Source organism: Helianthus annuus, chromosome 3 (genome assembly GCF_002127325.2).
Source record: "Helianthus annuus cultivar XRQ/B chromosome 3, HanXRQr2.0-SUNRISE, whole genome shotgun sequence".
NCBI classification, from domain to species: domain Eukaryota; kingdom Viridiplantae; phylum Streptophyta; class Magnoliopsida; order Asterales; family Asteraceae; genus Helianthus; species Helianthus annuus.
This window is the reverse complement of record NC_035435.2, coordinates 38,243,058-38,255,750: the sequence shown is the minus strand read 5'-3', so window position 1 is coordinate 38,255,750 and position 12,693 is coordinate 38,243,058. Positions and strand designations below refer to the sequence as shown.

At 34.8% G+C, this 12,693-nt stretch overlaps 1 protein-coding gene and 1 long non-coding RNA gene across 3 annotated transcripts; one reads left to right on the top strand and one right to left on the bottom strand.

The window, feature by feature from the left end:
• Positions 1 to 1,809: 1,809 nt before the first annotated feature.
• Positions 1,810 to 10,912, bottom strand: LOC110929128 (histone H4). 2 transcript variants are annotated; one of them, XR_004889956.1, is made up of 3 exons: positions 10,483 to 10,912; positions 4,549 to 4,553; positions 4,421 to 4,433 (listed from the first exon to the last, which is right to left on the bottom strand). XR_004889956.1 is itself a non-coding variant. In XM_022172248.2 (2 exons), the coding sequence occupies exons 1-2, from the start codon at positions 10,861 to 10,863 to the stop codon at positions 1,923 to 1,925; spliced, it is 438 nt and encodes a 145-aa protein (XP_022027940.2). In that variant the 5' UTR covers positions 10,864 to 10,912; the 3' UTR covers positions 1,810 to 1,922. The 2 variants fall into 2 exon arrangements, 1 of the variants encoding a protein (XP_022027940.2); XM_022172248.2 differs by lacking the exons at positions 4,421 to 4,433; positions 4,549 to 4,553 and adding an exon at positions 1,810 to 2,239 and having other exon boundaries at positions 10,743 to 10,912.
• On the top strand, positions 6,706 to 7,625 carry LOC110929130. The gene is made up of 2 exons (XR_002586851.2): positions 6,706 to 7,296; positions 7,405 to 7,625. It is a non-coding gene; the product is annotated as an uncharacterized LOC110929130 (long non-coding RNA).
• Positions 10,913 to 12,693: the final 1,781 nt, after the last annotated feature.

The window sequence follows — 12,693 nt, the reverse complement described above, 5'->3', positions numbered from 1 at the left end:
ACTGGACTCATTTGTTAACTGCAACCGCTTCCCTGATACCGAATCGCCGAATTCATTGACATCTCCAAATCCCTTTCTAGTACTAGAATCCGATGGGCCAAAGGGTACCTGCTAAACACCCGAACCATCCGAATCAACAACGAAATCCACATAAAACGGAGACGCCAACAAAGAAAGATCAAGATCCTTATACGCCAACATTACCGGTTAACAAACACATTGAAATAAAACTGATTCAATGACAAACTCTATATCACAAAAATGCAATCTAACAAAAAACCTAACACCGTGATCCGAATCAACCGAAAACCCCCTTGTCACGTTAAACACAGAATCTATACTCAGATTGCTTCTATTCTTTTCTTGAGCAGTCATATAAAAATTATCAAGAGCCACTTCTGTAAAAGCACCCCTTTTTGATAATTCAGTACTTGTGCTGATGATTTTATAGATAAAAACTCTTCATCAGCAACCCAATATCTTCAAATGGTGTCATTAGAAGGCGTTAGCATTAAAGCACCAACATTAATTCTATAAAAGGTTTCCAACATCTGAGACGATAAACTATTAAATTTTTGAATTCCTTCAAAGTTAATTAAGTTGATTCGTTAACCAACTATGAACCCCTAAAAAAATAAATCATAAATCCCCAACAAACCAATAAAAACCGAATAAACTTTCAACTTTTACCCAAACAATTGAACAAACACCCCCCCCCCCCCCCAAAAAAAAAAAAAAAAAACAATAACAGAGTTTAACGAATCAATAACCTCTCTCCGAGATCAGAGTTTTGACGGAACTTCAAACGGCAAATTGAATATCAATTCTTTGATTCGGGTATTGATACCAATACCAAGAAGAGGACGTCGTTTTCAGACGGTGCCTTAAACTCTTCTCTTTTTGGATATCTGCCAAATCTTAATTTCTAGACCGACGTTTTAGATAAAATCGAACATGTTTTATTCCTATATTGTTTGTAGAACAAACTTATTGCCAATTCACGTATGAAACAGATACGCATATTTGAGTGTGTTCAGGATTAAGGTTGCTTTTTGCAGATCCTTGGTTCCAAGATTCAAACAAAGAACAAAAATCTGATCATATCCCCTGTTTTGGGCATCGAAACTCAGAAACAAATTGTATGAAAAAATCAATAGCAGTGACACTAAATCATTGAGTATCGATTTTCGTTCCAAGAATACAATTTGCAGTTTTGATCTGGATGTATAATTTGCATTTCAAGCGAAGAGGTGCGTGCGATGGGTGGAAACGGTGGGATTGGTGTCCTATGAAAATAGGCACTGATTCATAAAAAAAAATTCCATATCTGGTCGTTGCTTACTTTTTTCCGAGTTTTATCGCCGCCGTCGTTGTAATTTGACGGTTTTTTTTTGACGCAACATATAATTTTATTGACACAACGGTTGAGTGTGGTAGAAAATTTGGTTGGTAAATGTATAAGAATATAATATAATATAATTGGCTCAGCTCGTTGACGAATGAACCAATCCACTTCATTCTTGGGTAAAATCACTCTTTTTTTAAGTTATCATTTAGACAAGAAACATAACAATCAACCAACAAAATTTCAAATCTTAACATTCAACTTTGTCCAGCGCTAGTCAATCTATTTGATTGAATCATCATGCACTCCACATGTTCGACAAAATGCCTAAATGAAATAGCAATGAAACCTCTAATTCAACGATTCAAGCAGAACTTTAACCAACCTCCTGTTGGTCAAAACCTATAATCATATTCATTTCCAGAACCTCAAATTCATGCTAAAAAGCTCACTATTAACCAAAATATAAATTGCGAATATCATAAAATCAAATCTAACTTTTCATTCCATTAACTATCATACATCACAAAACAATAACCAAACACTCCAAATCCAACTTCCCTCACACTAACCAAACCTAACCACCGAAACCGTACAGAGTGCGTCCCTGACGCTTCAACGCATAAACCACATCCATAGCAGTAACAGTTTTCCGGCGAGCATGCTCGGTGTAGGTAACGGCGTCACGAATTACATTTTCTAGAAAGATCTTGAGAACACCACGCGTCTCCTCATATATCAGACCGCTTATACGCTTCACTCCCCCACGTCTCGCCAACCGTCGGATCGCCGGTTTGGTGATGCCCTGAATGTTGTCACGGAGAACCTTACGGTGTCGTTTTGCTCCTCCTTTTCCCAACCCCTTTCCTCCTTTCCCTCTTCCTGACATGATTGCTGATTGTAGATTGGTAAGTTTTTTGTTTTGATGATTTTGGTAAATGCTGGGTTTGTGTTTATATATATTGGTGTGGGTTTTGCGTACGGAGTGTTTTGGCTCGTTGGATTGGTGGGAAGGTGAGGGTTGATGACCGTAGGATGGGGATCCGAGTGGGATGTGAAGAAGTGGTTTGATTGGTTGGTTAATGAAGTGGCGGATTCGTAGGTTTAAGGACATGTGATAAGCACGTGTATAAACTGGATCCACAAAAAGGAAAGCCATCGAGGTAACAAGTAGTGATTTCTACCCATCCCCCAGGCCTAATGGTAGAAGACTTGGATGGATATTAGGCAATGATGGTAAGGCTGGTAAATCGTGTCTTAACAGGTTTAACAGGTTTCTGACGGCGAGCACAACATAAGTTTCAAACATGATTACGACTCGTTTAACTACTTTCTACCTCATGTTTATAAGACAGTTTTATGTTTTATGTACAAAGATGAATAAATGATAGATCCTAACATTGTAATTTTAATTATTTTAAAAATTAAAAAAGTCAAAGGGTCTATTTTTCAGTCAAACAGGACTAATCGTGTCTTAACAGATACCCAATTGCCAGCCCTAAATGATGGTGACAAACCTATCAAAAAGAAAGTCACCGTTGAAAAAAAAATTAATTTCTACCCGATACCCAACCTGAGTTTGAAGTCAACCAACCCCCAACTAGAGAATACTTAAAACACCAAAATCCGACCAATTCGCACCTTATATGGGTTTGTTTATCACGTCACTTTTTTCCAGCAAAAATCCTGATATACAAAACCCAAAAAAATAAACTCGAACATTTATTTGAACTAATCGGAAAATTGAGTAACATGAACCCGACCAACCCAAACTTTAGATGGGTCGGTTATCGGATCACTTTTTTCAAACCACGTACTCAAAAGCCTAGAAACCCAAAAAATTAACTTGAAGAACGCCCCTAGTAACAGATATTCAACCATTTTTACAATATATCTCCGAGCTTTACTTAATTTGTTATCTTTTACTAGATTGTTTATTTATTGTTTTATCTTAAAGTTGATTACGTATAACCCTAACACCAAGCTGGATTTGGGCACGAAGATAATTAAGGCATTAGGATTAAACCTTAGGGAATTTTTATCTTTTTATTTGTTTCTTATATCCTACCATTTAAACCAAGTATAAATACCAAAGAAAACCTTCCCTGTGCTTATATTGAAAAATCAATATATTAAACCTCATAAATTACTAATTATGTTTTAACCAAATAAGAGCCTTTTCTAGTTTACTATTTTATTTTGATGAAATCCGGGTTCGATAGGTGATTATTATGAGCTCAATTGCTGAAATAGTTAGCAAAAGACGAATGCCTCGTGTTTTTTTTTTTTTTTTTAAATCAAAACGAACATTTTCTCCCATATGAAAATATAGATCTGAAAAAGTCGTATTGTTCGAAAAGTTGAGAAGAGCGAAAGAGAGTAAATGTTAATGTGCTCTAAATTAGTGGTCTAACTAAAAGATAGGCCAATGCTTACCCCTGACTTTGATTAGAAAGGCAAAAGATGGGCCAATATTTGCCCCACAATATCTAATACTGGGAATTCAATCATATATCTAACATTGAGATGAGAACAGGGCGGACCTACACTTATTCGTGGGTGGGCGGACGTATCCACTGAAAAAAAAAATTAGTGTTATATTTAAGTAAAAATCACAAGCGCCCCCCATAAAATTTTGCAAACGCACCCCTTAAACATTTGCAACTAAAGAGAAAAGAATAATGAAGTGCCTGAGTTTTTTCCGGTGACCAGAGCTGGCGACCTTGAAGGTCTTTGCAATATAAAGGAAAAAAGATGATGGTTCATGTAAGATATAATATACTTCATTATTTTTCTCTTGGAGATTGTACATGCCATGTCAGGGTATAAGGAGTGGTTAAACACTTTAAAGTGGCAAACCAAAAAACCGACCAATGAGAGCGCCATGTCAATTAGGCAAAAGTGTTTAAACTTTGGTGAAAAATGTTGGCAATGGTTTAAACACTTGGTGAAGTGGTAAACTATTTTTTAAAAAAAAAAGGAAAAAGGTGTGATTGGTTGAGATTGGAATGGACCCCACCCCATACCCCCCTCTCTCTTTCCTTTCTCCTTTCCCGCATCGGTAAAGCTTCACCGCATGAAACCAAATCTGATCGGTAAACTTTGGTTGGCAATGGTTTGCCATTTCGGTAAACCAAGTTTACCGACACCTTCCTTTGCCACACTGTATCCCCTCAGTTGTGTAAAAGTGGAGAATCTATCACCTAACCTAGTGTCACTCATAACCTATGTATATAATTATTTATTACTTTCTTTTTATATTTCAAAGAAATGAAGTACACTCGGTTTTACAATATTCCAAACCTATGTTTATAATTATTTATTACTTTCTTTTTTTATTTCTTTAAACCAAATTACTTTCTTTTTTTATTTCTTTACACCAAGTGGAATGACGATACAACTAAACTACATTAATCAACCGTAAGTTTTACAATATTTCAAAACTTAAAGGTGAGGGGGTTACTATCACATTCTCTTTTGATAGACTCGAAGCTCTTCATAGTCAGACGTGGTAGAAAATCTTCTTTCAAAAAGAGACAGACACCAAAGATGACAGACGAAGCTTTTTATAGGTTTGTATCTTGAATTATTTATACATAAAGTTTTTTATATTTGTTATCTTGATAACGAATTAAGGTAATTAATTACGACATATTATTATATGTAGTCATTATTCAATATTTATTAAAATATAACCTAGTTTATATAATTATTCTTTAACCACTTTACTTAACAATTTAAACCTTTTAACTTTCATGAGAATAATAATTAGTTCTACCCAATCTGGATATTCATCATTTATTAGCCATTTTTCCTTATTCCGTACATTAGATCATAGGGTGTGGGGCGTTGGTTGCTAGGCAACGCTAGCTAAACCATACCGGGCCAGCGTTGGCTACGGCGTTGCCTCGCTGGCGTGGCTTCGAAGCCTAACGGGCAGGGGCGTACCCACCTTTTGTCGTGGGTGGGAGGACGCACCCCTTGAGAAAAGAATTTTTAGTGTTAATTTTCGCGGAAAACCCTGACCGCACCCATTAGAATTTTCAACCGTCCCACTTATAAAACAAAAATCATATTAATTTATAAAAAAAAATTGTAAACACTGATTTTTATTAAAATATAACCTAATTTATATAAATATTCTTTAACCAGTTTTAGTAAACAATTTAATCCAATCACTTTTACTTAACAATTCAGCCCAATAAAGAATTCATTGTAATTAACCCAAGCCCATACCCAACCCAATCAAATTTGAAGTAAATAAAATAACCCAACCTAATCGCACTTTCCGATTCTCGGCTCCCGCTCTCACTCTGCTCCCCCAGCGACGCAAACAACAACATCGACGATAACCCTTTTTTCGCCGGAAAACCGAAATTCCGGCCACCAAAGCACCTGCAATCACCGGAATCCGAAACCACACGGGTATGCTTCATTTATTTATGTTGTTTTTGTTGTTTTACGTAGATTTTTAGGAGAAATAAGATGTTAAAAGAGTTTGAAAATTTATATCTTTTGATGTTTCAGGTCGTTCTAGACTTTAGTAGGGTGATTTTGTTGTTTAGTAAAAGTTTTGTATGTTTAAATGTTCAGTTAGAAGTAATCAACAATTAAAACCAAAGCTTGAAAATTATGAAGTATGGTTGATGATTGTTTAAGACTTTAAGTGTTTAGTGTTGTTTTAAATGGTTGTTCTTGTTGTATATTTGATAGGAAGTTAGGTACCATGAGTAGGGAAGTTATGTCGTGACCCGATCCAACCCACTATAAATCGATTTTTTTATATAGCTATGGGCCTAAAATCTTTGATAGGGAGTTAGGAACCACGAGTAGGGAAGTTTAAAACAATTTTAACAATTTTAGACATATTTGTAATGATGTTTGACATGCTTATGATGATTATATAAATTTTCGTTTGATGTTCTTTTGTTTTACATGACCCAACCCGACCCGCTATGAACCGATTTTTTTTTTTAAATATTCCGCAGCCCCATGAAAAATTTGAGAGGGGAGGGGAGGTGGCTAGCTTGGATTGGCTGGTGATAGATGACCGTTTAAGCTAGTCGTTTGGCAACGGCTACTTTATTAAAAAAAGAGTAAATTACAAGTTTTGTCCTTTATGTTTACATCAAATTTCAGGCGCTGTCCTTTAGGCCAAAACTTGACAGGCGGTGTCCTTTACATTTCAAAATCTTGCATGTTTTGTCCTTTAGCCCAAACCCAGTTAGAATTCTCAGTTAAAATATATCATCTTCAAGGCACATGAGGGTAAAATGGTCATTCCCTCTCATCCCTTTCAATTCCCCATTTATATCTGAAAGAAAGCATTAGCAATTCATAATTCTCTCTCTATATATATTCAACACACACAAACACTAAAGTTATGAACAACCGCCACCAATCTTTGATTCTCTCTCTCGAAGAACAACTCTTCTTCAAATTATCCACCTTATTCTTACACTGCTCCACACTCTTCGACTGATTCTCACACCTCTCCCTAACCGCAGTGGATACCTCTTCCCAATCCCTAACCCCCAAATTTCCACGGTTCAATTGAACAAACTTCTCCAAATAAGCATCTAACAAGCACGCAATCGCTGCGTCACTCCACTCTTCTCGATCCTTCCTGTAATCCGACGAATTACTCACGATTTTCACCTTCTTATTGTAACTGTACGGCAGTGAACGGAGGTGGAGTAAAGGTGTTAGTGAACGTGTTTGGTTAGGGTTTGCAGCGGTCGGGGTTCAGGTAGTCGGAGATGGTGGTTCTACGATTGCCCCTCAATTCAGCATCTAATCACATTCGATGTCCCTCATTTAGGTTTGTCGAGATGTGGAAAGAGTTGCAGGCTTTGGTGGATGAATTATTTGCACCCAAATGTGAAACCTGGTAAGTTTACAAAAGAAGAAGAAGATATGATTATCAGTTTATATAACAAGCTTGGCAATAAGTAAGTCCAAAACTACTTAATTTTGTCCATATAGCATACAGTTTATTAGTTTAATTAATATTGGTGTTGTTGTTGTCTAAATAAAGTGCTCTTGATGTATTCATATAGATGGTCAAAGATGGCTAAACTATTCCACTCTAAACAACCATCGCTGCAGAGGACTATCGGTGACATAAAAACCTGGGATTTCTCTGGATAAAGCACAGATCCAAGAAGGTGGCTTTGGACTGGGAAACATGGAATGGCTTTAAGTTATACAAGGTTGGTTGGTAGAAAAATGTCTGTACTGGTGATTTAGTTATGGTGGCAATGTAATGGTGTGTAATGTATGACTAGTACTCTGCTAAGTCTTTTAATTTGAGCAATAAAATTTGGTTGAACGTTCAAAAAAAAAAAAAAAAAAAGAATCATTGGCACACACATTTAAAAAATGGGACTCCAAATAGTCAAACTGTGCAGAAGAATGAACCAAAGAATGAACAAACTGGAAGTGTTGAACCCTGTGATGGAATTAAATGATTTGAGGGGGAATGGTCATTTTACCCTAATGTGCCTTGTACATGACATATTTTAACTGAGAATTCTAACTGGGTTTGGCTTAAAGGACAAAACGTGCAAGATTTTGAAACATAAAGGACACCGCCTGTCAAGTTTTGGCCTAAAGGATAGCGCCTGAAATTTGATGTAAACATAAAGGACAAAACTTGTAATTTACTCTTAAAAAAAGTTATTTCCTTTTTAAACATTAAAAATATTCACCCATTTTTTTACCACTTCTCTACTTCTTCTATCTCTATATTTTTTATAAATTCAACCCACTTAATCCTTTACAATGCATCCATTTAACCGAAAGAAGTAGATCGGGTTTGGACCCTAGTTCCGTCTCGGGTAAAGGGTTGTACACCGACCAGTTGAAAGAAATTGGGACAAAAATCGACACATTCAATTTAATCCAACAACAAAAGACTGAGATGAGGAAAAATATCCAAGCGTTATACGATACAAAAACATCTCTAAAAGAAAAACACGAATATATGGAATTTCTCGTCATGCCCGTTGATCACCTTACCGGCCTAGAATTGAAACTAACGTTGCAAATGAAACAAGAAATCTTTTTTTATGTAGTTTTTTTTTAATTTTTTGTAGTTTTTTCTTAATTTTATTTGTATTATCTAAAAAATTATATGCAATCTTCTATTTTACTTAGTGTGTTAATTTAATTAAATGAAATTTTAAATAATTAAAAAAAAAATACAAAATCCACATGGCTGGGAGCAAGCAAAGGTGAAGTACTGAAGTGTGGAGATATGATAGAAGGGTAAATAACCATCTATACTATATAATAAAAGAAACCAACTTTGGAACACGTGTCACTCATTGAAGGCGTCTACATTTTAATTTCCCGCATTTTCATACTTATCTTATATCAATTAAGTAAATATTAAATGATCAATTAATATTAAATCTTATCTTACTTTGAATGTCGAATAGAATCATTCTATTTAATCTAATAATATATTATCTTCAAATTTAAATTATAAATTAAAGATTTTTTAAATAATAGCACAAAACAATAATCTTAAACTTAAAAAACAATAATACGCTCATATAAAAAATTTAAAGTACAAACAAAATATACAAAATAACTTATTAGACATTAGATCAAACTTTAAAAGACACTAATTAGGAAGAGAAACTTATAATATAATTCTGTTTTAGATTTTCTAAATTGGGGTTCTAATCAATTCGAATTAAACTTAACCAAGTTTATGACTTGATTTGAATTAAACTGAACCAAATTTATGCTTTTTTAAACGAATCCAATAGCATATTATTTACTATACAAAATTACATTTATTCAACTCGTGTAATACATGTTGTTTTTAAAGATATAACTTTTTTTTTATTATTTAGTATATATTCGCCCCGCTTGCGGTATGCGCATATAATGTATATATGTGTGGACGCTCGGAGGGCAAAAGTGAAATTGCACTAATTTTAACATTATTTTACTAAGTTCGTGAAAATAACGTTATAAGCGGAGGATGGTTAATCATGCATCATCATCATATGGTGGCGTTGATAGTAGAAAGACAAAAGGGACCATGCACTAATCGGTCTTTGTCCTGATTGTTGAGTGTTATGTGCCTTATATCTAAGGCTTGATGCAAAACTACTATCGAGCCGGGGCTCTCACTGAAAGCGGCCTCTCTATTCCTACGGGGTAAAGGTAAGGTTGTCTACATCTTACCATCCTCAGACCCTACCTTAGCTTTGCTATTGGTGGGATTTACTGAGTATGATGACAATGATTTAGTATATATAATTGGATTTATTGAACCTGTATAATACACGAGGTTTATAAAGATATAACTTTTTTATTTTTTAGTTTATAAAATTACATTTATCCAACCCGTGTAATATACAAGATTACAAGATTACATTTATTTAACACGTGTAATACAGTGTTTTTAAAAATATAACTTTTTTATTATGTAGTATATATAATTAGATTTATTCAACCCGTACAATACACAGGTTTTTATTATTTGGTATATAAAATTACATTTATTCAATACAATACATGAGGTTTTTAGAGATATAATTTTTTTATTATTTAATATATAAAATTATATTTATTCAACCCGTGTAGTAAACGGGATTTTTAAAGAATAATTGTTTTATTTAGTATATAAAATTACATTTATTCAACCCGTGTAATACACGGGGTTCTAACCTAGTGTTTTAATATCTGTAAGTATATAGTTTTATCACTTCGTGTTTATTATCACAAGCTCGAACATTAGACATGCTCAAAACAATATAAGGCCGAGCAAGAACTTAGACGAGTTCCTCATGGCTCAGCTCATTGTGGAATGAACCAATCCACTTCATTCTTGGCCAAAATCACTTTTTTTTTAAGTTATCATTTAGACAAAAACATAACACTGAACCAACAAAATTTCAAATCTTAACATTCAACTTTGTCCAGCATTATTCAATCTATTTGATTAAATCATCATGCACTCCACATGTTCCACAAAAGGCATCAATGAAATTCAACATAAGCAGCAAATGCAAAGCAATGAAACCTTGATTCAAGCAAAAATTTTACCAAATTTCTGTTGGTCAAAACCTATAACCATATTCATTTCCAGAACCTCAAATTCATGCTAAAAAGCTCACTTTTCATTTCATTAACTATCATACATCACAAAACAATAACCAAACATTCCAGATCCAACGTCCCTGACACTAACCGCCGAAACCATACAGAGTACGTCCCTGACGCTTCAACGCATAAACCACATCCATAGCGGTAACAGTTTTCCTACGAGCATGCTCAGTGTAGGTAACGGCGTCACGAATTACATTTTCTAGAAAGATCTTGAGAACACCACGCGTCTCCTCATATATCAGACCGCTTATACGCTTCACTCCCCCACGTCTTGCCAGCCGTCGGATCGCAGGTTTGGTGATGCCCTGAATGTTGTCCCGGAGAACCTTACGGTGTCGTTTTGCTCCTCCCTTTCCCAGTCCCTTTCCTCCTTTCCCTCTTCCTGACATGATTGTTGTTTTCAAAGTTTGAAATTAAAGATGTGGTTTTGATGGTTTTGGTAAGTGCTGGGTTTGTGTTTATATATTGGTGGGGTGGGGAGAGAGTTTGGGTTTTATGTATGGAGTGTTTTGGTTCGTTGGATGGGTGAGAATGTGAGGGATTGAGGACCGTAGGATGGGGATCCGAGTTGGATGTGAACAAGTGTTTTGATTGGTTGGTAGATCAGGTGGCGGATTGGCGGTTTTTAAAGGCACGTGAGAAGCACGTGTGGAAAATTTTTAAACCAAACTAGTTGATATAAAATTTCATACTGAAGTTAAAACTTGAGCTGGATTTCTAACCTCGTTCGGGGTGACTAGGTTAGATTGTTACAAATTAGAAGAAAGAAAAGGGGTTTAATAAGAACTCGTACCCGGAATTGGACATTAAAAAAAACCTTGAAATCGGGTTTTTTTGTATCTGGGTATTTTTATACACGTAATCAAATCTCACACTACATGTAGGTAGGGATCGGGTATACATTTTGATCTTAATACACGTACTCGGAACCAGAACCGGGCATCATTTATACTCGAAAAATAACGGTTATTGTTAATATCCGATACAAACAACAACGGTGAAGACAAATTAACTTTTTCTAAACATTTTAAATGCATTTCTAGTATTCTATGTTTTTGTAGTTTTTTAAAATTAAAAGAAATATATATATATATATATATATATATATATAGAGTAAGGTTAACATACAAAAAGCCTTATCATACATCACGTAGGAGACAATGGTAACCGTTGGATCAGGGGTATAATCACGCATGTGACCACATAATCACGCATGGGACTATAATCACGCACGTTCTATGATAATAACGCACGTTATATTTTTTTGTCATGTATGTTAATGTAGGTTAAACCTTGAAGTATATTATACTTTCTCTCTCTCTCTATATATATATATACAAAATTGAATATTTATAAAGTATTTTTTACCTCATACTTTACAGTTTATATGTTAGTTTTCTTATAGTTTAGATGCATTTCTAGTCTATCCTTTTAATTTATGTTAGTGCATTTCTAGTCTCTATCCTTTTTTATTGTCATAAGAACCTCTAAACCTCTAAATCTGAACCTTTAATTCGTGACCTATTCTCGCAAGCCAAAAGTCATGAGCTTATTCTAATGTCACTTCATGGTTTTGTTACACCATCTGCTGTCGTTAATGTTCAAGAATTACGACCTAACAACAGTTATAAATGTCGTGGACGGTCAGCTAATTACTATTGTGGAAGTAGTTTAGGTGTTCAAGGTCGTGGTAACCGTCGTCCACCACATTGCCAGTCGTGTCATCATAATGGACGTTATACTGACATTTGTCTCACTTTATATAGTTATGCCAGCAAAGCACTGTAACACCCCAACTCAAATGGGCTAACGTGTCACTCCTACAGGTATCAAATTAAAAAATCAGTCCATAACATTAAATTAAAAGGATCCTAATTATATTTTATGACAAATGAGAAAAACAAAACAAGAAAACCACAGATGAGCCAAAAATTGCTCGGTAACGGAGAAAGCAATGGTACAAGTAAATAAACTCAACGGAAAGCAAAACATAACATAGCTGGGACTGGACTGAAATGGGTACTAATATAGATACTGAGAGCAGATATGGACACATAATTGATATTGAACTGACATGATACTGAAAAACACAAATAATACGAGACTGATACGAAAACTAATACAAAAATTGGTTTAAAACTATTACGGAAACTAATACGAAAACTGGTGCATAACTGATACGAAAACTGGGTCAGGACTAATATGAAAACTAATACAAA

What these genes read in the sequence shown, in the direction of transcription:
- LOC110929128 (XM_022172248.2), bottom strand. Translation starts at nt 10,863, where the DNA reads ATGTCAGGAAGAGGGAAAGGAGGAAAGGGACTGGGAAAGGGAGGAGCA. An exon ending in GATCCGACGGCTGGCAAGAC is followed by an intron (nt 2,240 to 10,742) that starts GTGGGGGAGTGA and finishes ATCTACAATCAG; the next exon opens with CAATCATGTCAGGAAGAGGG.